This window comes from Rissa tridactyla, chromosome 4 (genome assembly GCF_028500815.1).
Source record: "Rissa tridactyla isolate bRisTri1 chromosome 4, bRisTri1.patW.cur.20221130, whole genome shotgun sequence".
NCBI lineage: Eukaryota > Metazoa > Chordata > Aves > Charadriiformes > Laridae > Rissa > Rissa tridactyla.
In genome coordinates this window covers 69809002-69835498 of record NC_071469.1, presented here as the reverse complement: position 1 = coordinate 69835498, position 26497 = coordinate 69809002, and the positions used below count along the sequence as shown (strand labels likewise).

The following is a 26497-nucleotide window of genomic DNA, read 5'->3' as shown; positions in this document are numbered from 1 at the left end:
GCGGGCGGACGGACGGGCAGGCGGCGGAGCCAATCGCAGCGCGCAGCCCGCCCCCCCGGCGGCGGGCGGGCCAATGGCGAGTGGAGGGGCGGGGCGGGGCGGGGCGCGCGGCGGGCGGGCGGCAGTCGGCGCCGAGGCGCGGTGCGGTGCGGGTCGCTCCTCTCGGTCCGCCGCGGCCGCCGCGCCGCCGCCCTCCCTCCCTCCCTTATGGAAGAGATGGAAGAGGAGCTGAAATGCCCGGTGTGCGGCTCCTTTTACCGGGAGCCCATCATCCTGCCGTGCTCCCACAACCTCTGCCAGGCGTGCGCCCGCAACATCCTGGTGCAGACGCCGGAGTCGGAGTCGCCGCAGAGCCGCCGGGCTTCGGGCTCGGCCGTCTCCGACTATGACTACCTGGACCTGGATAAGATGAGCCTGTACAGCGAGGCGGACAGCGGCTACGGCTCCTACGGCGGCTTCGCCAGCGCTCCCACCACCCCTTGCCAGAAATCCCCCAACGGCGTCCGCGTCTTCCCGCCGGCCGCCCCGCCGCCCCCCGCCGCCCTGGCCCCGCCGCCGCCGCCCCGCAACGCCTGCCTCACCTGCCCGCAGTGCCACCGCAGCCTGGTGCTGGACGAGCGCGGGTTGCGGGGTTTCCCCCGCAACCGCCTGCTGGAGGGCGTCATCGACCGCTACCAGCAAGGCCGGGCGGCGGCCCTGCGCTGCCAGCTCTGCGAGAAGGCGCCCAAGGAGGCGGCCGTCATGTGCGAGCAGTGCGACGTCTTCTACTGCGATCCCTGCCGCCTGCGGTGCCACCCGCCCCGGGGACCGCTGGCCAAGCATCGCCTGGTGCCGCCGGCCCAGGGCCGCGTCAGCCGCCGCCTCAGCCCCCGTAAGATCTCCACCTGCACCGACCACGAGCTGGAGAACCACAGCATGTACTGCGTGCAGTGCAAGAGCCCCGTCTGCTACCAGTGCCTGGAGGAGGGCAAGCACTCCAGCCACGAAGTCAAGGCCCTGGGTGCCATGTGGAAGCTCCACAAGGTGAGCCCTGGCTCCGCGGTGGCTTCCGCCAGCAGCCCCCGCCGAGCCCTGCAATCAGGAGATGGCCACGGAGGGCCACCTGTCCAGTACATCTTGTCCTGCATGGCCCAACTTCCATCGGGAGCATCGCTGCCCACACTCAGGCTGCATTTTGCACCCTTGCTTGGGAAGAGTGTTGCCCCCAGGCACGGGGAGGCTGGCGTTGGGCAGATGATGCTCCCCGTGGGTCCCCAGATTGTGATAGCTGGCTCCCCATGAGCCAAGGCTCCGCTGAAGGAGCTGTCGGGGTCTGTGGGCGATGGCTGGGGGTGGATCAGGGACACCTGCGCTGCAGAGCTGGAAGAGCGATGGGGAGCGATGCTTTTGCGAGGAGGGAGGTGTGAAATCCGCCGCGGGGGAGGATGGGGACGTGGCAGCGGGGTGCCCTGGGGGGCTGCTGAGGAAGGGCTGCTGCCTCCTCCTGCACACCGAGTCACCAGGAGGAGGAGGGACGGCAGCGGGCAGCGCGGTAGCAGAGCCTTTTGCTGAATACTGATCGGCTCCCCTTGAGCATACTCATTCCCACACACGTCCTCGCTGGAGGAGGGGGTCCCAGTGCTTGAGGGCAGGGACGCAGCCATCAATAGCTTCAGCTCAGCTCCATCCACCCCGCTGCCTCCCTCCCTCCTTGCGCCGGTGACCCCTTTGCCGAGGGAACTGGGGCAGAAGTGACGGAGACGCGGGCGGACAGGGCACAAGGGGATGGGCATCACTTCTTGGATGAACATTGAAACAATTGTCCCCATTGGCAAATCGGTGCTGGCAGGAGCAGGTGGGAGGACTTGCGATGGGGAGTTGGAGAGATGGGGAGGTGCGTGACCCCCCCTGCCGAAAGGGACTTGGCCGTATCGCTTTCCAGGAATGTCCCTGTCACACTTTGGCAGGCTGCGTGGCGGAGCGTGGCCCCGTGGAGGATGCAGACCGCTGGGCTGCAGCTCTGCGCCCCATGTTGGGTCAGTGGGTGCATGCAGGGACACGCCATCACTTGTCGTGACGCTCCTCGGGAGGGCTGGGAGAAGAGGGTAACCCATTTATGTTGTGGTGTGGGAGGAAAGAGTACGGCGGTGCCTGTTGCTGCTGGAAGGTGCTTGTCCTGATCCCCTTTTGCAAAGGGGCCCTTACAAAGATGAAGCCCAGTTTTGGCGCCCCATGCCCTTGTCCTCACACCTGGTGTGGGGCTCCTGGGGGTGCACCATGGCACAGAGCTGACCTTCTCACAGGAGCGTGGGGTCTCTTCACCAGCGTGTTGGTGTGACATGAGCCATCAGGTACTGGGAGCATCTCGTTCCTCTTGCCTCTTATGAAACCCAGGAAGCACTCACTGTGCCTGGTCTCCAGAGTCTGGTGGTCCTCCTGGCCCAGCTCTTGGTGGAGGATGAACCCATTCGGTCTATGCTGACTCAGAAGAGCAGGAGCGGAGGTGGGTCCATCTCTCAGTGTTGTTCTGCAAAACAAGAGAAATCTAATGGGTACCAGGCCTTTTTGTAAGGTTTTGGCTTCACCTTTCCGCTTTGATTCGGGTGCGGCAAGGCTCTTGGTTAGATACACGCATGAGCATCTGGACAGTGTTGTATGCAAGTACCAAGATACTTCAGGTTCAGTCCTTGTGTTCTTGATTAGAGCGGCTTATTCTTCCTTGAATGCTTAGCTTGTCTTTCAAAATACCTTTCCACGGAGGAGAGCTTTAGCAATGCAGTGTTTCGCTGACGTAGCCAGCAGACACGGAACTGTAGCGTTATTTGAAATGATGATTTTCATGCGGTTTCTCTCCAGTTTTCGGAAATCGGAATGTGAAGTCACACCTGCCTTGAGTGAGCCTGCATTTCTGCAGGGATTTATTGCTAATTCGTGATGTTTGCTTGTTAGGGGAGGGAAAAGAGTCTGTTGAGTCACATGTGGCAGTACAGTATAATCGAAGGAATGATTTCAGAATCGCTCTTTGAGATGCCACATGATGAAATGACGGGGAGAGGCTATAGACATTTCAGGCTTTATCCTGCTTGGGTCTGGGCATTGGGAACCAAACCACCTGTGGATTTGAGCGGTGAACCTCCTGCAAAAACACCTGCGTGTCATTATTTGAAGGGATGGGCCTCTGGCAGCAAGACAAACTTGCCAAGAGGGTGACTGTTCCTTTTTGCCTCATCTTTTTTGCCGCGACGAGTGGGTTGCAATGAGTTCCTACAGCTCGTAGGAAAAGACGGGAGTCGTCAGCGCTTGACTTCTCTTCCACAATTACAACGCCGCTCAGTGCGAAATATTCTTAGGGCTACATCCACGCTCTTCATTTCTGACCTGAGGAGACTGTGATTCTCGCCGCAGTCTGCGGTGACCCAAGAGTGCCTTGATGAGCTGTTGTTCTTGAAAGCGGTGTTCACGCGTCAGTACGTGATTGCCGGGCCCTGGGCAATCGCTGTTAAGTGCAGCGTGCTTTGCTTTGGAAAGGAGACCAAAGGGCTTTTTACAGACCTCTTCGGAAACTGTCCCCGTTTTTCCTTTCCTCTGATAGAGCACTGATTGTGTGCTTCTCACAGATGATGGTTTCAAAATAATCTGTGCTGAGGCACAATCAAACATAATTCAGGGAGCTAAGATTTCTAAGCCGGATGCAAATCATGGGAAATCCTCTCTTTTCCTGTCTTCCTTTCAGGACAGCTCTTGGAAGAGGGGGTAAATATTCAGCGAAAACATAGGGGGAAATGGGTTTTTAATCTGAATTGTCCCAGTTTTGTATGTATATTGCAGCTGTCTGGATTTTATCCTGACAAGCCGGAGTGCCGCTTGGCATGTCAAAAGCAGAAACACAAGATGGAGCTGAATCATTTATTCTTTGCGCATTCAAGTCCCTCTTGCTTTTGCTGGGAAGCGTGTGGTGAGTGCAGGCTCAGCAGCTTGCTCATGTTTTTTTATAGATAGATATATACATATATACATGTACATAGAGGCTGGAAGGGATCTCCAGGGTCACACAGTCCAGTCCCCCGCTATCTCTGACAGCCCTGAAATCCCATCCATCATCTGACCAAGCTCTGTCTTAAAAGCATTTTACGCTTGCCAATCCATGTTGGAAAGGTCTCCCGGAAGCTGAAGGTTTCTGATAGTAGCTTTTAAGCAGGTTTGAAAGCTTTCTGGGTTAGGCAACGGAGAGACAGGGATGTAGAGTTGTTACTCCTGCTCTCATGGGGTGTCGGGTTGTTGCCCGGTGCTGTTATACCTGACTGTCCTCTGCAGAGTCCCTGGTACTCCTCGCCCTGTGGCCGGACACCCTCCCTGGGGTGGGTCGTGCCTGCCAGAGGCTGCTTTTGTCTTTGGGATGGGTATCCCGACTGCAGCAAACGGGAACCTGGATTTCCCACGCGCAAAAATAAGCTGAAGAGCTCAGAGGTCCCACGGTGAATGGTGATGCGAGGTTCTGCTCTCTTTTTTTGGCAGTCAAGCAAGAAGCTTCCCTCTGCTTTTGGGTTGGATCGTGGGTTTCCTTTACAGGGGCTCATGGGGCGCCGTTTCTTTTCTCCATTAGCATCACTCTCATGGTCCCTTTGCCTTAAACCAAGACTCTGGGGTGGCTCTGCCTTGACACCGAAAGGGGAGGAGGTTAGGCAGCCTGTGCAGTTCCTCTTGTGCAGAGGCAGAAACAGGTCTCGACTTCAGTGGAAGGCAAATAATGCTCTGAGTTATGCTTTCACATGGGATTTAACTGCCCGGCATGGGATTGCCCAGGCTGAAGACACAAACTGTCCTCGGATTGCAAACCCCTACAGCATCTCTGCGGCTTGAACTGATGCTACGCGCTCTGTTGAATCAGCTGTAATGATTGTTGGCAGTCAGAGGCTAATTAGCAGAGGTACGCCGTAGACCTCAGCTCATCGAGTCTGTCGCTAGCACAGATGGGATGAGGGATGCGGGGGGAGCCCTTCTTTTAAGAATCAGAAATCCTGTGTACCCTAGGCATGACTTTGTTCCAGCGGTTTGCACATCTGGGGTGAACTAAAGGGTGGAAAACACCACCAGTGCTTCTTAGTTTCTACCCGGGGGACAGCGGGCGTCAGAGCCAAGAAAGGGACAAGCCGACGGCATTGTTATTAGCTTCCTTGGCTGGGCCTCTCCGTTAGCTGCCGGAGGAACTTTTGTGGGGAGTCGCTTTCTCGAGGCACAGTGAACATCCTGCTGTTGGCTCTGTGGAAATTCCTGTAGCCCACAGCGCTTGTGGGAGGTATCCCAGGAGCTGCTGCGTGACAAGAGATCTGTTTGCCTTCGCGAAGTAAAATATTTGCTGCTAAAACAGAAGCAGCGAGAATCCTTAATCTTTTCCTGTTGCAAGTAATGCACTTTCCCAAGCCTTGGTTTGAATCCCACCTTCCCGAATCCCACCGCGCTTGCTCCATCGCCTGCCATCTGCAGTGGCAGGGTCCCTTCTGTCCCTCTCTGGCAATGCCAAACAGCCTTCCCAACTGCTCCATTTGCCTGTGGCCAAATCCTGAGAGCAGCAAACAGGCCGAGATGCTTTGAAGTGGGAAAAAAGCAAAGAAATGTCACTGAGGTCAGGGGATTGAGACCAGCTTGTGTCTGCCCAGGATCCAGAGGTGATGCTGATTGCTTCTGTTAATTTATTTAGACAATGGCTCTCTCAGGTGGCTCTTTCCTCTGCGCCTCCCACAGTTAATGCAGTAAGGAGCAACCATGAATATCACGTTAATCGAAGGTAATGCGGTACAGCAAGTTCTATGAGGTGTTCGTGGAGCCCGTGTGGCACTTGATGCCGGCGGAGGTTCTCTTGGTTATTTACAAATGGAAATGGGCCCAGGGTTGTCCCAGGGCGGGTGTAAATCACTGCAGCTTCATCAGTTCCGGTGGGAAGTCCGAAAAAAAAACAGCGACCTGACAGGGGTGCTGCTGTGTTGCACCATCAGTGCTCAGGCTCTCCAACGTGCGGACTGGTGTCTGGTGGGATCTGTCTTCATCCGGAAGGCTCCTGCAGCTCTGTAAATATCAAACCTCTTTCATTCTCCCCACACAGTTGTATCAGATTTTTCTCTTCTCTTGGCTGCTTTATGAATGAAGGATCCCACTGGCTTGATATTTCTTGCTGCGTTTACCATGGAGCATCGCAGCTGAGATGGGTGAAAAATCAGCCCATGGACTCATTCTTGTCTCTCTTTCGTGGAAATCTCAGCAGGTGTCAGTGTGTCACCCAGAGATTCTCCTGCCATCACGCCCCTAGCCTGAAAAACCAGGAGAATCAGCAAACAGAGTAGACACTGCATCTGGTGTTAAGTAAATGACATGAAAGCGAGAAAAAAGGCATTGCTTATTTGCCAGGTTTCCCCAAGATGCAGTCGGAGAGTTGCCAGCAGCACAGGGTGGGTCTTGGTCGGGAACATGTGCTCTAGAGGCTTATGGGGCTGCTCTGCGTTGCTTATTCCTGCTCTTCTAAATAAACCAGCACCCAAAAGTTCGGGTTTTTAGAGGGAGAACTTTGCTTGGTGTCACTTGGTAGAACCTGTTCACATATGACCACGAAATCCTATTAAGGGGTCTTGCAGTGTACTTTCTAGAGATCCACCACATACCGTTTGGAGATATTTTTGGTTTCTTTCCTAAAGTTTGAAGGAATTTTCTGCATGCCTTGATTAACTTGGATGATTCACAGTGCTTTTGAATTGCGTGTGCTCTTCCCAGCTGTATGACAGAATAATTTAAAAAAAAAAAAAAAAACAACCCCGTTGGAACATTGCAACTCCCCAACTCTTCAAAATCCTCTTCTGACAGCCTTGTTCCCGGCTTTGTTTGTTCTTGGAGCTAGGCGTTGTGTGTGGCTGTGGTATGCGTTTTACCTGTTAAATTGGCTTATAAATAAGACAGCTCATTCCCTGTTCGTTCAGATAGTCCTACTGGGATGAATTGGATAAATACCTATTTAGAGCAAGCGCATAAGCCAAAGAGAGCTCGTGGTATAAATCTCTGGTGACCCTTAGCTCAGGTAGTGTCCTGGAAGGACCAGCAAAGGCTGGTGTGGCCGAAGCCTGATTACTGTGAGGAGTCAACTGATGGTACCAAAGTGCTCTGGATGAAAGTTTCTCTAAATTCTCATGGCCCATCCAAGTTGTAACTTGCCTGTGCAAATGGGATGGTTTGGTAAACTGGTGCTCTGGGACTGCCATTGAGGGGTGGTTTACTGGATGGGGTCCTACCAGGCAGTCATAAAAAGGAAAGCTATTAAACCTTCTAACGAGGAGATGTATGTATATAGAAACCTCACCCGACTCTCCCCTGTACCAGTGGCTCTTCGCTGATGAATGCAGAAAGGAGATATGCCAGTTTATAACACAAAAGAGAGCAGAGCTGAGAACAGCGTGTCAAAGGATTATGAAATTCAATGAGGGCAAGTGTAGGATGCTGCACCTGGGGAGGAATAACCCCCTGCACCAGGACAGGTTGGGGGCTGTCCTGCTGGAGAGCAGCTCAGTGGAAAGAGACCTGGGAGTCCTGGTGGACAACAGGATGACCATGAGCCAGCAATGTGCCCTCGTGGCCAAGAAGGCCAATGGCATCTTGGGGGGCATCAAGAAGAGTGTGGCCAGCAGGTGGAGGGAGGTCATCCTCCCCCTCTGCTCTGCCCTGGTGAGGCCGCACCTGGAGTGCTGTGTCCAGTTCTGGGCTCCCCGGTTCAAGAGGGACAGGGAACTGCTGGAGAGGGTGCAGCAAAGGGCTACCAAGATGCTGAGGGGACTGGAACACCTCCCTTTTGGAGAAAGACTGAGGGATTTGGGTCTCTTCAGTCTGGAAAAAAGACGGCTGAGGGGGGACCTGATCAACACTTAGAAATATTTAAAGGGTGGGTGTCAGGGGGATGGGGCCAGACTCTTCCCAGCGGTGCCCAGGGACAGGACAAGAGGTAATGGGCACAAACCTGAGCATAGGAAGTTCCACCTAAACATGAGGAGAAACTTCTTTCCTTTGAGGGTGGCGGAGCACTGGAAGAGGCTTCCCAGAGAGGTGGTGGAGTCTCCAACTCTGGAGACATTCCAAACCCGCCTGGACACATTCCTGTGCAACCTGCTCTGGGTGACCCTGCTCTGGCAGGGGGTTGGACTAGATGATCTCCAGAGGTCCCTTCCAACCCTATGATTCTATGACTCTATGATTCAGCTTTCCTGTTCAAAGGGAAATTTTGTTGGCAGTGTGAACTAACTCACATTTTGCCTTCAGAACTGGGTGCAGCTTTTGGGGACAGCCTGACCTGGAGCTGGCTGGAGAAGCTCGGTGGAGGCTCACGTTTTCTGCTAAGAGCATAATTTCTAGCTGGAAAGAGTAAGACCGAGTTCATTTTGAAATTTTCATGAGCCGGCAGCAGGTGAGAGCAGAGTGGTCCTTGGCTGTGAGGGGTGATACAAAACTACAACACAGAAGGCGCAGCATGGACTGGGTTTTGGGTTACATTTTTTGCATTTGATTCACCGTTAAATTCCCCGCGTTACAGAAATACAGGGGTGTTAATAGGTGCACGCTCAGCTCCGTATCAGAGTCAGCAGAAATCGCTCTGGAAGCGATCTAACAGTCGAGGGATTTCCCATCAGTGTTAATTACCCCTTCCCCTTTACTAACCTTGTATTAGTTGATGGATTTAAGAAAAGGATGGGAACTGGATGGCCGTAAGGCGTGCGTGTTTGTTGCTGGGAGTGCTGTGGGCTGGAGCCACAGGTGGCAGTGCCCCTCAGCAGGAGGCCAGACCCACGGGTGGCGTAAATGGGGCAGAACCCAGCCCTTTGAGTGGGAGATGGTGTTTGCACCTTGGAATGTCTCATGCGGAGATCCCAGCCTGGGTGCCCACACTGGGCTGCTGCTTCCAGCATGGAGAGGAGCTGTAATGCCTAAATACCTGGGCAAATATCAGTTAAATTATTTGTGTGAATTCTGGAACCGTGGCTGGCGCATCTTTCAACCAGCGATCCCTTTATTTTCCTCCTGGGGGTCAGGCCCTTGTGTTTAGTTCCATTTGTTTCTGTTTCCGCCGACTGGTCCTTCTGGATTTGCGCCGTCAGTTCCCTTCTCTTGTCGCGGTGCCCTGCGGCCGGATTGTTTAGTGTGCGTGAATTAATGATGATGCTTTGAGCTCAGGGGTGCATAATGCATCCTTAGCATCAGATGATTAAGCCTTCGCCACGGAATTGCAGCTGCCTTCCTTCCACCTGCAGCTCCTGGGGTCTTCTCTGACAAAATCCCTCTGGCCTCCCACATAACCAATGCCCCTCGATTCAAGAGGGGTTAATTCCCTGACTCTTTTCGCTTCACCTCCTCCCTGCTCTTTACCTCTTGACCTTTGCAGGCGTCAGCTGTAGGCAGTGCAGAGAACTGTTGGGTGCAGGCTGTCCGGGGCCTCGGTCCCTTTGCTAGCTGGGGACTTTGCCGTCCCACTGGGACTTTCTGCTTGGGAAGGACCTTTCTGTCTGTAGAGGCAGTCTCAGAGGTTTGGTTTTGACTCCAGGGAGTGGTTAGGAAAGCATCCCTTTCCAAACAAGTTTTCTCTCTGATTTTAAGCCGTGGTCTCTCCGTTGGAGTATGTAAAGTTGGGAGAAGAGGGGGTTGTGCCGAGCTTTGACGTGGATCATTTCTTACAAGGCGTATTTATTGATTTCAAGACACGGAGGTACTCCCTTGGAGTCAGAGCTACCTTCCCCTTGCTCCCCTTCCGGGGGGGGGCTGGGATGTGTTACCCAAAGCAGCTGGTGATTCATCCTGGAGCCGGGGAGGAGTGGGAAGATACTGGAAAACGCAGCTCCGGCTGTTTATAGTGCAGCGAGGAAGGGAACTGTTGGCAGCAATTCCCTGAAGATGCTGGAAAAAGAAAGGGTGGGCTCACGGCTGTGACTGGAGGTCAGTTTTCCCTGCCAAGGGTTTTGCCTTGTGCTCCTGGGTAAATAATTGCTTAGCCTCCCTGTCTGCCCTGCCTCGGGCTGTCCTCGCTTGTCCAAAGCTGCCTCTTAGAAATGGCTATTTGGCACAGCTCCCTTCCTCCAGCCCAGCGACCTGATCGTGGTGTAATGCAAATTGATAACCAAGCGCCTTCTGCCACACGTGGAGATGTGCTGGGAGCTTCCAACACCGCAGAGGACATCGGAGCTGTCAGGGCTGTCGTGGGTGAAATCCCATGCGAGGACACAGCGAGAGCGTCAGCCTCCCTGCCTGGGAGAGCGCTCCCATGCGTGCTCAGCCGTCCATTGAAGTCACAGAGATTTAAGGGCGTGATTTTAAATGCTTTCTTGAGTTGGGGCGTCTTAAAATGGTAAACTGGGGGGAGCCCTTGATGTGCAAACGGTGGCGGATTAACTGCGTGCTGGCTGAGAGCTGGCGTTGTCCCTTGGCGCGGTGACAGATGCCACCGTTTCCTGGGAACACAGCGCTCTTTCTTTGGCAGGGTACAAGACAAAAGTGTAAAACAAGCCTCGACTTTCATTGCAAAGCCAGTGAAGTCTTAGTCTCGCTGTCTGAGGAAGCAGTCAAAATGCCTCTCTGATTGTCCCGACGTATATTTTATCGGTGCCCCTTTGTAGTTCTGCCGACTGCCTCTTTCTTGTGCCATTTTTTAATCTACAGCCAGCTCTTCCTGAGGGTCTTTTCTGGGAGGAGCAGCAGTGGTTCAAGTCACGCTGTTGCAAAAACCCACTCGGCTCTGCAGCTCAGACGTGGCCGAGTTTATCCTGCATCCATCCCACAGCAACACTTCTTCCATCTTGACATTGAATTCCCTGGAAATGAGGACTTGAAGGGGCGTTTGCTGAGGCCTGTGCTGCCACCAACCCACAGCTCGCTGAATCAGAGCAAGTGCGTAGACACAGTTTCTCACCTATGAGATTGTTTCTCACCTCCCCTGGCACACAGCAGTTAAAATCTGTTATTGGCTAAAAAAAAAAATAAAAATAATAAAATAAAAATCCCGTACCCGCAAAGAGTTGGGGTTTTGTGTCATTTTAAATTTGGCTGCTCGGCAGGACGGAGGGGAACGAGCGCTGCTCCTTCCCCTCGGCTCTGCCAATGGCAGGTGACAGCCAGATCGAGAGGTAAGGAGGTTATTTGATCGTATCGAGTGAGTGTATCGCGCGGTGCTCCTGGAGCTACGAAGCAGATGACCCATCAGTCGATCCATCTGTGACTCGGGCAATGGTTAGGCTCTTTATTGATTTCCTACCGCGGCGCTGGGTTGTCAGATGGTGAAGGACACCCTGCAAGCAGCTCGGAGGAGGATCCTTCCTCCCTTTCTGGCTGGCACGTCTCTGCTGGGCACACCCTGCGGGTTTCTGGCTTGTGTTGCCATACCCCAGGTGTTTGCTTTCGGCAGATGTGGCCAATGGGCCTGACGTGTGATCCCTGGATGAGCTGTGAGCGGGAGGTAGGTGCCAGAGGAAGGCCGCCACGATGCTCTGCTGCTGGGATGTCTCATCGTTGCGTGAAGCCTGGAGGAATTCATCTGTTCCTAGGAAGAAAGATGAGAGGAGGGAGGGGAGGCAGAATCCCACCCTGTGGTCTCAGCTGCTTTCTCCTTCCCTGCCTTGCAGAGGGAGCGTAAGAAGCTCTAACTGATGGGACTGAAAACTCATTTGAAACCTCTTTGTGGTTGAACTAGAGCCATTTTATGATCTGAGTGAGTCAGCAGGCGCCAGAATGCTGTGAGCACCAATGCAGGTGGATTTTTGTTTAAAACAGCCATGTTTCCGCTAGGGCAAAAGATATTTTGTTCAGTTCTCGGTGCATAGGAACAGTGCAGCAGGGGGAAGAACGAGCAAGCCACCTCTTCTCAGTGGTATCCTGAGGCTTGCCCGAGTAGGTTATCACGCAGAAAAATGCCAAAGCTCGTGGAGCTATAAGTTTTAGCTGGCTTTTAGCTTGTGCCTCCCAGGTTTGAGTTCCAGGGTTTTGTAGCTGTCTGGGTGCTGGTAGCCGCATGGTCGGTCTTCACCTGAGAGCGGGCAACGTTGGGAAGCGAAACCTGGCTGCGCTCAGGATCTCAGAAAGCAGTGGAAGTGGCGAGGCCAGATTTATAAGCAGGTGCTCTTTACCCCAGGCTCCTGCCCCGTGTCTCAGCTGGAGTAAATCGACATTGATTGATCAACTTAAGTGTCTCCCTCCCTGAGCATGATCTTTTCCCTGTGTCTCCTGGAGAAACAAGGGGAATACAAAGCCCTCCTCAGATATGAGCGTGACCTGGGGGAATACCTCCTGCAATTAGGCGATGTTTCTTCCGAGTGGGGAAAGTGGGACACTTCTGTGGGGCTGTTTCGGTTCCTGGGGTTGTTCACAACTCGGCAGAGGCAATGTCAGGAGAACAGCACTGCGCAAGGTCATTTGTGGCCATTAGCACAGAGCGCCTTTCCACGGGAGCGCATGCACTCAGCATTTGGCATCTCGGTTCATCTCGTGATGCATCAAAAGGAAAGTTGGGGGAATAATTTATGCCATGACTGCAGCAGGCGGTGTATGGTAGGATAAAAGCCCTTCCTGCCATATGCCACTGATCTGGCTTCAATAAATTTGTAAATTGTTACACTTGTCATGTCAGGTCCAGGAGTCTCGGTTTTACAAATCAGCCTGTGGCCTCAGAGAGGTCTGGGAGGGAGGGACAGACTTTTTTTAGTAGGGCCTGTTGTGATAGGACAACGGTTCTTTTTAAATTAAAAGAGGGTAGACTTAGACTAGATCTAAGGCGGGAATTTTATTATGCTGAGAGTGGTGAGACACTGGCCCAGGTTGCCCAGAGAGGTGGGAGATGCCCCATCCCTGGAAACATTCCAGGCCAGGTTGGACGGAGCTCTGAGCAACCTGATCTCGTTGAAGATGTCCCTGCTCATGGCAGGGTGTTGGACTAGATGTCTTTTAAAAGTCCCTTCCTACCCAAACCGATCTGTGATTCCGCAACTCGATAGTCTTCATGTATGGCTAAGGCCTTGTGTAGATTGTGCTATCGAATGCCATTGACTGCAATCATTGACCACCTCCATTCCATGCGCGTGATGAGAGTTGACAGAAACCCAACAATTGACTTACTCTTGCAAAACTGGAGGGGTTTGCCTGCAACTGGGAGTTGCCCAGCTCCGATATGGCACCTGGCTGGTACTGGGTGCTTGATGTGAACTGCCCGCAGTGGTCCTCCCCAGCAGCCGATAGAGGCCGCGTGTCAGCGGAACACATCTGAGGGCTTCATCATCCCCCAGTCCTGCAAGGGCAGCTTGGGGGTTTATCCTGAATTGGTGATGATTCCCTACCGCAGAGAGCGATCACATTGTCAAGTGACAGCAACGCGCTAGCCAGAAAATAAACCAGTTGAGCTCATATTTAATCAGGAGGCTGGGATTGGAAGGGTGGGATACTGGAGTTATTCCTCACCCAGCGTGGGCACTGGTGGTGTCCAGCAGAGATCGCCAAGGCTGAGGGATGCTGGGCAGTGTGATTTATTCAGAGTTGTCCTCATGGAACAGTTCCCTTCCAGTGAATGGAACCAGAAGTGTTTCTGGTGAGTGGAACTAGTGAATGTGTTTCCTCACCTTGTATGTTATAAACAGCAACATGACTGTAATTTCAAACAAAAACGTACAAGTAGAGTTTGTATTTATGCAGTCGCCAAGTGTTAAGCCATTCCAGAAGAGTTTACATCGCAGCAGGGTTCCCGAACCCAAGAAAACATCCGCTTTACTTATACCTGCCTCAAACTACATTTGATTTAAATTAAATATAAGGAATCTTACAGGACCAACGTTACCACCTGGTGAGAGCGTGTGCTGCAGCGTCGAGTTCAGGGGAGCTGTGCTGGTTTAGACTGCCTGAGACTCCGCTGTAATATGTGACCTATTAATAAATGTGCTTACCAGGGATCTGGAGGAGAGTTATGTGCCTAATGGCCATCTCTGTGAAAAGCTTTTAACTCCGGTAAAATGTTTACAAAATCAATATTTATTATGTTGCCGTCGCTTTGTTTAAATAGACAGTTTACTCGGTTTGAGGTCTCCACGTTGATTTGCAGATACAGTTGCAAGGAGCCAAGCGACCTCTGAATACAAGTAATACCACAAATACGTGTCGAGTGTGTAATTTAAGGCCAGATTCTGCCTCCTTCGTTAGTGCAGAGTGGTCCCCGCCGTCAGGAATAACTGTCGTAGCTTGAAGTGATTTACTCCTTCCGCGTGAGGTTGGGGGAATTTGACTCTGAAAATGTGTATGCGATTGGCTGGTAATTTATGTAACAGTTTATGTAATGACTTATTGCATTCACCATTTCGCATGGGCATAAATACATTAATCTACCTTCTCGTTACGGAGAATATTTTAAAAGCAGGTAGCCTCAGCGGCTACACAGCTCTGCAATAAAGCGTCACTATTTATTCTGAGACAGAGCTGATAGCGTAGATGATTATTTTTAATGTCTGTGTTTGGAGTGGCAGATGATGTAGTCTGTAATTAAATACCAGTTAACATCCCTGGCCCTAGACAAGGGGTATGGAGTTGATAGGGTGCGAATGTGGCAGGCAGAGGAGGAATGGATGTGGGAGAAGGCTCTCTTGTTCTGCTGGGAAGTGGTTTGTCCCCAGGTCGGCACAGCCCACCGCGGGTGGCTGGTTCCCAGTGGCCTCGGTCATCCAGCTGGGCCCTCCCGTGTCCGGAGAGACGGGGTCCATGCAGGGAACGCCGTGGCCATGCTGATGTCCCCAAAGCGGGGAAGCAGCAGGACCTGCTCGTGTGCCCCTCGGAGCAGGGCTTTACACGTGCGCCCTTCAGCAAGCCCTCAAAGCGGCACTGATTTATCTGCCTTGCAAAACTGAGATTTTATTTCGGGGCTGTTACACCCAGCAGCATGAAATACATTCCTCCTTTTAAGGGCTCGTCCTTAAGGACGCCCCCACGGGTGCCTCCTTGGTGGCTTTCCACGGTGGCAGTGCCTACGGTGCTCTTTGCTCCTCGTGTGTTCGCAGCGAGCGCCTGTGGCTGCTGCTGCTTTGCCGGGAGCCTCCCGAGCCCCCTCCCTGTGCTAGGGAGAGGGAAGGGAATGACGGGCCTGGGCAAGCTTTGCGGAATGAGCTGGTTTTCCCTGCCGGATTCAAAGTTGGTCGTAAGTTTAAATAGAAATGTGTTTGAGTAAGGCAAAATCTTCAAGGATCAAAGCTGCAACCCGAAGGAACCAGGTCCTGGCACTTCTGTAACTTACCCCCCTACCTTGCAATTTGCCACTGAAAAAAGCCCAAACGTCACGTTTTAGAGTGGTATTAGAAACCCTGGGTTTATGTGACATTTGTGTTCAGAGTTGTTATGGTTTGAGGAACACACAACAATTTATTGCCGTTTAGGCCATTATTCCCTCACCCGATGACCCCTTCCTGGGAGGGAAGGGGAATTGGAGAAGAACAAGGAAACCTGAGGGTTGGGATATATGCAGATTTAATAGAATAAGACTAGATAATTAACATTAATAACACTAGACAGTCAACATTGATCCCAATACCAATATAAAATAGACAAGGATTATGCTCAGCCCGTTCTCTCAGCAGGAAGCTGCACACCCAGCAGGGACAGCCAATGTGGGACACTGCGAGCGCTGCGGCTTCGGGAGGAAGGGAAGGGCTCAGGGCTCCGGCACCAGGGCAAGGAGTTCTCTGGACCACCGCCATCAAGGGGGAGAGAGAGAGAGAACTCCTCACCAAACTTTATAATATCTGTTAAATGTGCCATTCATGGTCTGAAATAATCCCATTGGCAACTTGGGGCAAGTGCCCAGGTCTCGCTCCTCCTCATCCCTGCACCTGGTGAGTTGGAAAACACTGAGACCTTGAAACCCCCACATCAGAGCTGGCTGTAAAGTAAATATTTTCACCAATTCAGACACTAGAATCTTCTAAAGGTGCAGTTTTCCCAAGCATTAGAAGAGAAATTAGTCCTGTGTTGCTCAAACCAGGACAGGAGTCTTTGTCCTTCATTACTTCCAAGCTGTCATTGGAAGCAGCTGCAGCCTCTTCGCAGCCCTCGAGCCTTGAAGCCGGCGGTGCCAGAGGGGAGGGGGAGCTCAGGTGCTGCCCCGCAGCCCAAAGAGCTCGCGGCAGCCAGGAGACGAACCCAGGCTCATCCTCTGCATATGGGTTGTGAAACCAGGGGGTCACGGCAGGGACACCCAAGCTGATCGCATGGGAGCTAATTAAGAGTCTAATGAGCTCAGGCGGAGCACTGGGCTGATCCCACTAGAGTAGGTCTGTCGTTCATCCAGCTCTGCAGGGTGGACATCCCAGCTCAGGTGCCCATGGGAGTCCCTGCACCCTTCTCTTCTGCACCACTTTAACGTACCTAATTAAACCAATACCCATCAGAGCACCTTTGAACGCTGTCGGGCTGCATGAAGCCCCTCTGCTTTGAGTACGGACTGCTGCCCAGATACCTTTTCTCCTGAGCAGCTTGTCTTTGCTTACCGATGAGGTCCTTGCTGCACCAGACCAGAGTTGCGTAGCAGGAGGGTTGAAACTCAGCTGAGGTTCGCTTCTGCTGCTGCTCATCCACGTAAGCCCAGCAGCGGGGAGAATAAAGGGCATTTTAACAAGCTGCATCCAGCCCCTGCCAGCACATCGTGGTGTGTTTGCCTTCCGCACCTGGGAGATTTTCTCCCGTTCTCTTTCACATTGGGTGGTGTCGCGGCGGAGCTGGAGACTGGAATAGCAGAGCTCTGGAGGCGCTGGGGAGCGCTGCTGCGAGCTGGCCAGCTTTGTGCTGGGTTTGAAGCTGAGCTTATAAATATTGCTAAAGTACCCATCTCCCCAAGAGCTTCAAACCCCCAGCGATCACGTTGCAAGAGACTTCTTTTCCCCCCTAAGTTAAACCAGTGACTTAAAACAAACCCTTTACCGAAGTGGAAAGAGTGGGGCTTTTGCTGACTTTGCAGAACGAGAGGGATCTCCTACTCCCTGTCGGATACAGATTGCATAAGGTCTGTGGAGGCTCTTTGAAAAAAGGGAAAAAAAAGTTTTGCTGTGGAAGAGATCACGTTTATCACTTCCAGCCGTGTTTGCACTTTTGTGGTATAAAAGGCCTTTTGCGTGTAAAGATAAAGAACTGCGAAGCTTCATCTGAGATTGGAGATACCACCTGCTAATCCCGGACGCCGCTCTTTACAAGGCAGCTTACAATTTAAGACAACCATTTGATGTGCCTTCTGTGAACTAAACCCATCTCTCTATTTCCCCCCCTTCCCTGCTCGCATATTTAGATTAGGAGAGTTTCTCCAGTGTTTTCCTTCACCTTGATAGTCCTCCAGGTCCTCCAAGGCCAGGTTGGCGAGGTTTGGGCTCCCTGCGGAGTGAGCCCTGGCCTTGCTGGTGATGCCTTTGCTGCGGGGGGTTGCAGGAGTCCAACATCCAGGTGTATCCTCCCCATGCTGAGACGGGGTATTATTCTCTAGAGACTTTTAGAGGTATTTGTAACTCCTTTTCTCCTTAAGCTGGTTTTTCTTTAAGGTCTTGGGAGCACTTCTTTCTTTCCTCTAAAAAAAAAAAAACCCACAACTATTACTGAAGTAAATGTGAATTATTCCCCCCTCCCATCCCTTGGTACTTCCTGGATTCTTCACTTCTTCATAAATAATCATGAATGATTCAGTGAGTCCATTAACTGCTTTCCTTGTGACACTAAGATGTATGGCTCAGCTCCGGTGATTCCGATATCCTTCGGTTCTGGGTACGGAGCCCCTTCACCTCCTCGCTCTCTGTAGATACACTGGCAAGTTCTTCATTACTTCCTAATTAGCCGTACGTCCTTTCTTATTACAGAATAATTTTTTGAAAGGCGCGCATTATCTCAGCTCTTCCAGAATTATTGATTTATTCTCCCTCCTTTTTTATTAATGGGTCTACGATCTTCTCATAATCCATCCCGTTCATTTGGTTAGCCTTCCCGGTAACGACTCTCATCTTCCCCTGCCTACACCCTTCCGAGCCTCGTACTGCCTTCAAGTGCTTTTGTCACTCTCTGCCTCTCTCTGCCGTTGATTTTCCTTGAAAAATCTTAGCGTGGGCTCTCAAGAGACCACTTCAAACGTGTCTTCTGAGCTTGAGGGAGTGGGGTTTCCAAAGAGCTCGTTCCTGGATTGCATTAGGAGAGATGGAAGTTGAAATCCTCAGAGGTTTTAAATCTTTGCGCTTGCTGAATTCACACCTGCCTGCGCTCTGGCCACGTCGCTGGCTTTGGTGGGCTCCTTCCCGGAGGACCTGGCGTTAAACCTCTTCCACTGGCTGCTTGCTCCTTCCTCCCTCATGCTGTGCCACATTGCCCTGCTTCCAAAAAGGATTTCAGGCTGGAAAGCGAGGATACCAGAGGTCTGGGTCTTCTGCCTCTCAGTCCCCTTTCAGTGCTCCTGAGCACACGGGACCCCCGCAGAGCCGCTCCGTTGGTTTCACTGTGGTGTCCTCTGCGCAGCCGGGGAGGCCTTGAGGACCTCGGGGTGATGCTTGTGCCTGGGTAAAAAAGCATCGTGTGTCCCAAGGGATTGATTTAATGGAGCAAAGTGCTGCAGCCACTGGTGTGTGTCCTGAGCTTACTGGAGAAATGCCGACCAGTCTGGCCTTGCCGCTGGGAGCAAATGGCTACTAGGGAGCCTGGGGATTGCAGTACTGCCCAGGTTGTCTGCCTGAGGCCGTCTCCAGAGGGGCTGCGAAGTGCCCCCTGCGCACATCCCGTATGGGGATGGAGCATCCAGCACACACACAGCCTGTTCCTTGTATGAAGTAGGACTTTTGGGTTTTCTTAGTCTGGGAATGAGATGCTTTCCCATCTCTGTCCTTCCCCGTAAGTCCTTTTCCCTCCATGTTTTGAAGTCTCTGGAATCCAGACTGGCTCTTCGGGTATCTGCCGCACTAAATGCAATCTGGTTGCTATCGCATTTTGGGAGGAATCCCAAATCCAACCCTTTCCAACTTGGGGGGCTTCCAGATGCGGGGGCTCAGACTCCAGTGCCTGGAGGAAGGAGTTAACAGAGGAGAAAAGCTGCATTTACTGTGTTTTTCCTGCACTTGAGGTGAGATCTGAGCTTTCTTGCTCGGCTCTAAGTGCTTTCCTGGCAGCAGCCACCCGAGCATCTCTGATGCTGCTGCTGTGGTGAGCGTTGTGTTCCCAGTGCTCCAGTATCCATGGTGATGGGAAGTATTTCTAAAGTGGTGCTTCAAAGGAAATACAAAATCCTGATCCTTGGACCTGCCCTTTGATCTCTGCTGCACCTGCAACCTGGGGTTTTCTCCTTGGAGAGGAGAAAGAGCCCTCCCCTACGCACAGCAGTGGCAACAGTCTTTGGTTTAAGTGAGCAGGAGCTCAGGGCATGCCTGCAGAGCCTCCCCTCTGCCCAGAGGGGAAAGAAGAACTGCTCGCGCAGAAATCACATGCGTAGAGGTAGGACTACATGAAGCCCAAGTGGCCTTGCTCTGCTGAAGAGCCTGGAGCTGCTCTGCCCCCACGCTGAAACCCCAGTGAGTGACCAGGTGGAAGCTTCTCTGTCCAGGCAGGGACGTTCATGGCAACCAAAAGCTCTTTTTTTTTTGGAGTAATACAGCTTTGGTCATAGAAAACTTCAAGTGAGAAGGGACCTCAGAGAGCTCAAGTCCAGCCTTCTGCCCCGAGGCAGCAGCGATAACTGAAGGAGGCAGTTTCTCTTGTAAGCTTAACATGGATTGAGTCCCTCTGGCCTCTGCTTCTTCCAAGAGACAGGAGAAGCGATGCCAAAGCTACAATCCCTGCAGCTTCCCAGGCACAAGAAACGCTTCGGTGCTGCTGAGAGCTCCTCATCTGTCACCTGGGCTGGCGGGAGTCTGGAAGAGGCTCATGGCTGATCCAAAGAGATGTCTGCAGAGAGCAGTTCCCCGTCCTGTTGGAGAGGGAAGGGATGGAGCAGGAAGGCCAGTCGATCCATACGCATCTTGATTTCGTTTCCCCCCCCCCCCCCTTCTGCTGCCATGTGATAGCAGCAATCTTATTAAAAGCAGAAAGCATAAAATTAGTAATAATTGGCTGCTGTTCTGTTGGTAGTGGAGTCTTGCCTGCCAGTGGCTGCTAGCAAAGCAGAGGTCTCCCAGCGTTGATCCTGTCGCTGCTGGCGCAGACGGGCTGGGTAAGTCAGATGTGTGGCCGTCCCCTCTCCATGTCCCCGGGAGAGCGGTCCTGCTGCACAGGGGCTCGGCTGGGACAGCAAAGCGGCTCCTGAGCAGTCGTACCTTGCAGCCCAGTTGTCAGGAATGGAAATGCTCAGGTCCCCGAAGTGTGTTTCGCTGATGGCTCTGGGCATCCTGGATACACAGAACATCCTGGGAGATTTAATGTTTCGCTTTTGTGCTCATCAGGCGCTCACCGTTAAACACGAGCTTTAAAGCAGTAGCCAAGGGCAACATTTAGAAAAAAAAAACAGGAACAAAAACCCCACGTTCTTTTAAAAATATGCCAGAGAAGCAGAGAGAAAGGGGTTTGTTGTGTACTCCGAGGTTAGGTAGGTAGCGGTGTATTTGCCCGCAGAGATGATAGTCCGCAGTGATTTATTTGGTCAAGTCCTGTACACAGCACAGTCAATCAAAGACCTTGGAGAAGAGCACAAGAAACACTCCCAAAGGGGGCTGTGAGCTGTCCTGTGTGTAGGGGAAAGTCCTGCCGGCACAGCCTCGGCTGGAGGACGGTGACAGCGTGGGGCACCCAGGCATTGAGGCAGTTGCGAGCCATGGGGAGAGCAGCTGGGGTGACCGCCGGGGAAAGAACGAATGAGCCGGGCGTGCGCGGAGAGGGGAAGAGGAGGTTGGAGAGGGGGACTGTCGTGGTCTTCAAGCCTATAGTGGGGCTGTTGCAGGCTTTGTGTTTTCATGAATGCAGCAAGAAGTTTGGCGCTTAAATTGTAGTAGTGGAAATGTGGTTAAATTTACCCTTGTCCCAGAGTAGGCTTTGTGTTTGGGAGTTTTGGCAAATGGGCGATGGCCAGAATAACTGCTAATGACCACAAATACCGTCTCCTTCAACTGGTATTAGCCAGTATCCCATCAGGCAGTATCAGATTGGGAAAGATGGCCTAGGGCTGAGAGCGTTTAGATTTGAGACAGTGATGGAAAAGACTGACTGCGGGCTGTAGTCGTAGAACCGTAGAATGGTTTGGGTTTGAAGGGACCTTTAAAGGTCATCTAGTGCTGATGCTGTTTCACTTCAGCACATGCCAGACTGCCTTCCATAGGGGCAGATGGTTAAGAGCAAATAGCCAGAAGACCATAAACAGAAAAGCAACAGTCTTGTAGTTGTGTTGGACTTTGGATGTGCCCAAGGTAAGATGTGAGTGGGAGAGGAGATAGCTTTTGCTACGTTAATTCAGTTGGGAAAGGCAGACAAGCTTTTGGGTACGCCGGCCCATCCTCAGAGGGTGCAGCATCAAGGATTCATTAGGAAATGCCAGCAGATGGGTTATCTGCAAGGCCATGATGCAGCCCTGCTTTGTGGAGATGCTGGGGGGATGTATGTGCTTCCTCCCATCGAAGGGAAGGCCTGGGTGTTGATAGCCAAAGGGAATGAGATGCCATCTCCCATCTGTGCCTTTGAAAACCTCCCTTCAGCTAAGTCCACAAGTGCTTGCTGATGTTCTGTAAAATCCCAGTTTTGGTCAGCAGCCAAAGAGGCAAAGGGCTGTGAAATGAGAAGCTGCTGCTAAGGCACCGGGACGGGATCTCTGAAGGCCACGGCGGGTTGCCAGCTGGGTTCAGATGGACAGTGAGATACTGCACAGGACTGACGGCACACAGAGCCACGAGGACGCTAAGGCTGTGTGACCTGTTTGGTGTCAGCCTGCATACTGGTTTTGTTTGAAAGTCGTGCTTTTACCTTTGTATGAAGCACATGAGGCTCCTTAGACCAAGTGCCCACCACCCACTCAACTGCCCCAGGGCTTTCTGGTCTACACTGGCAGGAGATGGGAGAAGTGGACTTGCCCAGTGTCCCGCTGGTCACCTAACGGTGGAGCAGGGCTTGGACTCCAGGCCTCCTGGATGCCGTACCAGGACCAGGTTCAGTAGGAGGGTGTTTTCATTGGGCTGCCCTCTGTGGTGGGACTGTGTGGTCATCAGTGGTGGTGCTGATGAGCTGCTGCTCTTCTTCTGCCACCCCAGTGAGTGCACTGAATGCCGGCCCGTGGCCACGGTGGGGTGTATTCCTTTACCTTCGTGCCTCAGTGAATATGGCTCAGAGCTGAAGAGCGCAGTACAATTTGCATTTCTAGGCAATTAAATGTCAAAGCAAAGTCAAGATGTTGGCTAGCTGTCAAGCCTGTTTATGATTGTGCCAGACTACAGCACACAGATGGTTATTAAAGGCTACAGGACAGGACAAAAGGATGGTCAATACGCTCACTGCGGAAGGAGGAATTGCCCCATGGGGCTTTCAGCCTCTTTTCTCCTGTGTTTGAGCTAGGACTGGTAAAAATCATTGTTTATGCAGTTAATCAGGTTTAAATTTAACTCCAAACAAAGTAATCAGATTTAAAGACTTAATGCAATAATGGGATGGAAGAGCTAAAGTGTGAGTAACCGCGGAGGCAGGCTGAGTGGGAAGGCGTAATTGGATTGAAGGCAGACAGAGCATAATTTTAAGGCAGAAAGCGTTAAGATCTGCAGTGTGCATCTTCCCGGATGCTGGGCAATGCCAGGACCACGTGCACTGCCTGGATGACTGCAGGGGAAGATGCTTGGTGCTCGAAGATGCTGTGTACTCTTGTGGTGACTGTCCCCCCAAAAGTGGGTGCCCTGATCTTCTGGCAGCTTCTCTTGGGGTTGCTCAGCCTGGAGAAGAGAAGGCTCCAGGGAGAACTTATCATGGCCTTTCAGTACATAAAGAGGGCCTACAGGAAAGATGGGGATGAACTTTTTAGCAGGGCCTGTAGTGATAGGACAAGGGGTAATGGCTTTAAACTGAAAGAGGGAAGATTTAGACTAGAGAGAGGAAGACATTTTTTACACTGAGGGTGGTGAGACACTGGCCCAGGTTGCCCAGAGAGGTGGGAGATGCCCCATCCCACCACCTACCCAACATTCCAGGTCTGCCTGGACGGGGCTCTGAGAAACCTGATCTAGTCGAAGATGTCCCTGCTCATGGCAGGGGGTTGGACTAGATGGCCTTTAAAGGTCCCTTCCCACCCAAACTGTTCTATGATTCTACGATTCCTCAGCATTTACAGGAATGCCCCCCAGACTTTTTGAATAAAAAGATGCAGCAGTGGTTTGTGCCGTTCCAACCTAGCCAGACCCAAACCTTTCCCCATTACTCACCTGATTTGAAGTGTTTTAAAGCTCCTTGACCTTTTCTGGCAGTCCTTCCCCTGCTGCTCATTTGTTCTGCATAAGTAACAGCATTTCATAGCAATCCCTGGGGAGCTCATTTTCTTCTGGATGGACTCAAGCCCTCTGGCACTCCTTGAGCCTGAAGGAGAAGGGAGGTCAAGTGGAGCATTGGCCTGGGGGGTGTTTGTTAGGTAGATGGCAGCAGCTTGCTGCTGCGTTGCTTTTCCTTTGTTGTGAGAGATACTGAACCTCTGTCCTGATCGTTCCACCAACAAACCTGAGTCCGACCTGTGGGAAATAGGCCGTTTGCTGGGTATTTGCACAATGCACGTCTGGGTTTAAGGAATTCTGCAGGAAAAACAGTGAGAGGAGCTTCACAGGAAAATGTAGACCAAAGCTTGGGAGGTTTTTCTCAGTAGGCATGCAGCCCTGGTGATCGACCTGTCCTCAACGCATCACACCTTGAGCCTTTCACAGCAGTGAGCTGGAGCAGGGAGAGGGGTTTGCTTTCTGTATGTAATTAATGCTGGCCATAACATCATCACTGTTTCACATCGTGCTTTTCAAGTCATGGGCACATGGGAGTCCTTGGGAAGGGCTGACAAGCTTGACCATAGCTAGGTGTTCCCTGAGCATCATGTGGAGGCCTGCTTTGATGTTTGCCATTGACCAGGGCGGCTGCTTCTCTCTCTCTAGAACTTTGGTGGGAATTCATAGCCACGCTCATAGGACAGCAACAGTGGCATCTTGGTCATACGGTGACTGTACCTCCGGTGCTATGATGGATGTACGGCCTTCCACCTCCGTAAGAGGCTCTGTTGTCTCTTCTGAGGTCTTCCACTAGCTTGTGAGAGGGATGGTGCAGAGGAACCTTCTCTTGGAGGATGTTCTTGGTGCAGTCTTTTACATCCCAAAGTATCATTCCTAGAGAACGGGGGCTGTTCTTGGTCACAGCAGCGTTGTGGGTCAGAAGGTGGCCTGATGGCCAGGCTTCTACCTTGCGGCAACTTTTGCTCATGTAAATACGTTTTTAGGCACGTTAAAGAACACATCTCAGGTTCTGTCTGTGCTGAACAATGGGGATTTTCTTTGGTGGAACAAGTTGAGTGCTGTTCCCTTACGTCTTCTGCACTGTGGGAAGGGGAATCCAGGATTTATTCAGGGCTCGGAGGCTTATTCAGAGTGAAGGGAAAATGCCACAAGGAGCAGCGATCTAAGGAGGGATCGGCTGCCCTAAAGAATAGCTGCTGAGCAGTCTTCTCAGGAAATGCAATGTCTGGTTTTATTAACTGCCTTTCTCTCTAATTAAGGCTGTGCGATGAATTTATTAGCTTTTAAAACAATAATAATGGCGATTTCGGTGTCTGCCTGCGATGCAGAAGACCTTGCTTGATGAGCCAGTTCCTTCTGACCTGCGGAGTACTCCTCCAGAAGCTCAACTCGGTGCTTGCCGAGGCTCATTATAACTAGATCAGTTGCCTTGATTACCTTACGCTGCCAAACGTTATTACTCTCAATATTTGCCGTGCACTGACTTCTTCAACAGCTGTGCAGCAGACCGGTGGGTAACTCTGTGTCAATAAGCCATCTCTCTTGGTTTCCTTCCTGGATGTTTATTCGGGGCTGGTTCTACGTTGGTAAGGGTAGCAAAGGAGAGCAGCTTTAAGAGCAGCTCTGTGTAACACGGATCTTGCTTTCCAGGGTACTTGGAAGCCAAATTCCTGCGGTTTCCCTTCAGCATGGACTTATTTTCTTGCTATTTTTTTCCTAGTAGTCCGTCTGCAATGTGTTCTGCTCTTTGTCCTCCCTAGGGAAGGGACATCTGTTGATCAGGCCAGAACGTGCCTGATTTCAGCAGGCAGCCCCAGTGACGTTAGGATGTCGACAGCTATACTCTTACACTCTCGCCTGACTGATTCCTGTCCAAGGAAGACCTTTGCCAACCCAGGAGGAGCAGGGTATGGCCCAGGGGTTGGGGCCCATGGAACAGCCCTGCTGGCTGCAGTGACAGTCATAGAATCATAGGATCTTCGTGGTCGGAAAGGACCCTTGAGATCATCGAGTCCAACCATACACACACCAAAAAAAAAAAAAAAAAACCAAAAACAAAAAAAAAAAAACCCAGCACAAACAAACAACCTACAGTCCCTGCAAGGCTGCCCTTCGCCATGTAGGGTTTTGCTCCAGCACTCAGCCCTCTGAGGGCTGGGGCACAGCAAAGGGTGCTTTAACCTCCTTTTTCCACAAACATAGGAAGAGTGTTTGCAAGATGGTGTGTTCCCAGCTTCTCCAGAGAGGAGCATAGGTGTAGTTGGGTGCTTATTCTGCCTGGAAGTTGCACCTCTAGCAAAGAACCAGCCCATTTGCTGAGGGATGGGGCTGTAAGTGCTAACCCAGGAGATCTACGAGCAGTTCCACCCGCTTGGGACGCTGTAGTTGGTGGACCATAGCCTGCAGGGAGGGGAGGGAGCCTGGAGAAGTCATTGCTCAGCTTCGAGCTGTCCTCTGCCTCTCGCCAGCCTCATTCATCTCTCAAAACACAACAACACTGACACACAGCAAACGAGCCCCGTGCTTCCGCGGTGGTTTGGAAATGCCACCGGCTGCGTGACAGCAACTATAGATCAGTGCGCTCCCAGCTGGGTCACAAGTGACAGTCATCAGCCGTCATTCCTGTTGCACTCTTCAAGACAGGGCTCGGTACAGTCATCAAAGGGAGCTACGTGCTGCCGTTGCACTGGGCAGACTGGCTTGCACCAGGATCTTCACCTTCCCTTTTCTGGCCAAAGCATCTCTTGGCTTCCTCCCGGCAGCCTTACGGAGCTGCCCGTACTTTTGTTGCTGGCACATGTCGTAGACTCACAGAATCACAGAATGGTTTGGGTGGGAAGGGACCTTAAAGATCACCTCGTTCCAACCCCCTACCCTGGGCAGCTGCCTGTAGAATCACAGAATCATAGAGTCTGTAGGCATAGAGCAGCCTGTTTCTTGCTGCCTGCCGTGCCCTGGGCTGCCTCCCGAGGGACAAGAGGGAGGAATTTATTCTAGTCTTGCTTGTGTGAACCAGCCACTAGCAAAGTTCCTGGCCTTCTTGCCGGGATTCGGATCCCAGAAGAAGCCAAACTCAATCA

At 52.1% G+C, this 26497-nt stretch overlaps 1 protein-coding gene across 23 annotated transcripts in view; it reads left to right on the top strand.

The window, feature by feature from the left end:
• The first annotated feature begins 207 nt into the window (after window positions 1-207).
• The window catches only part of TRIM9 (tripartite motif containing 9), a 66693-nt gene continuing 40403 nt past the window's right edge, over window positions 208-26497 (top strand). For all 23 annotated transcript variants that reach the window (XM_054199380.1, XM_054199373.1, XM_054199371.1 and 20 more), the window contains exon 1: window positions 208-1023. In XM_054199380.1, the coding sequence (XP_054055355.1) occupies window positions 208-1023 (816 nt within the window). The remainder of the gene's footprint in view (window positions 1024-26497) is intronic.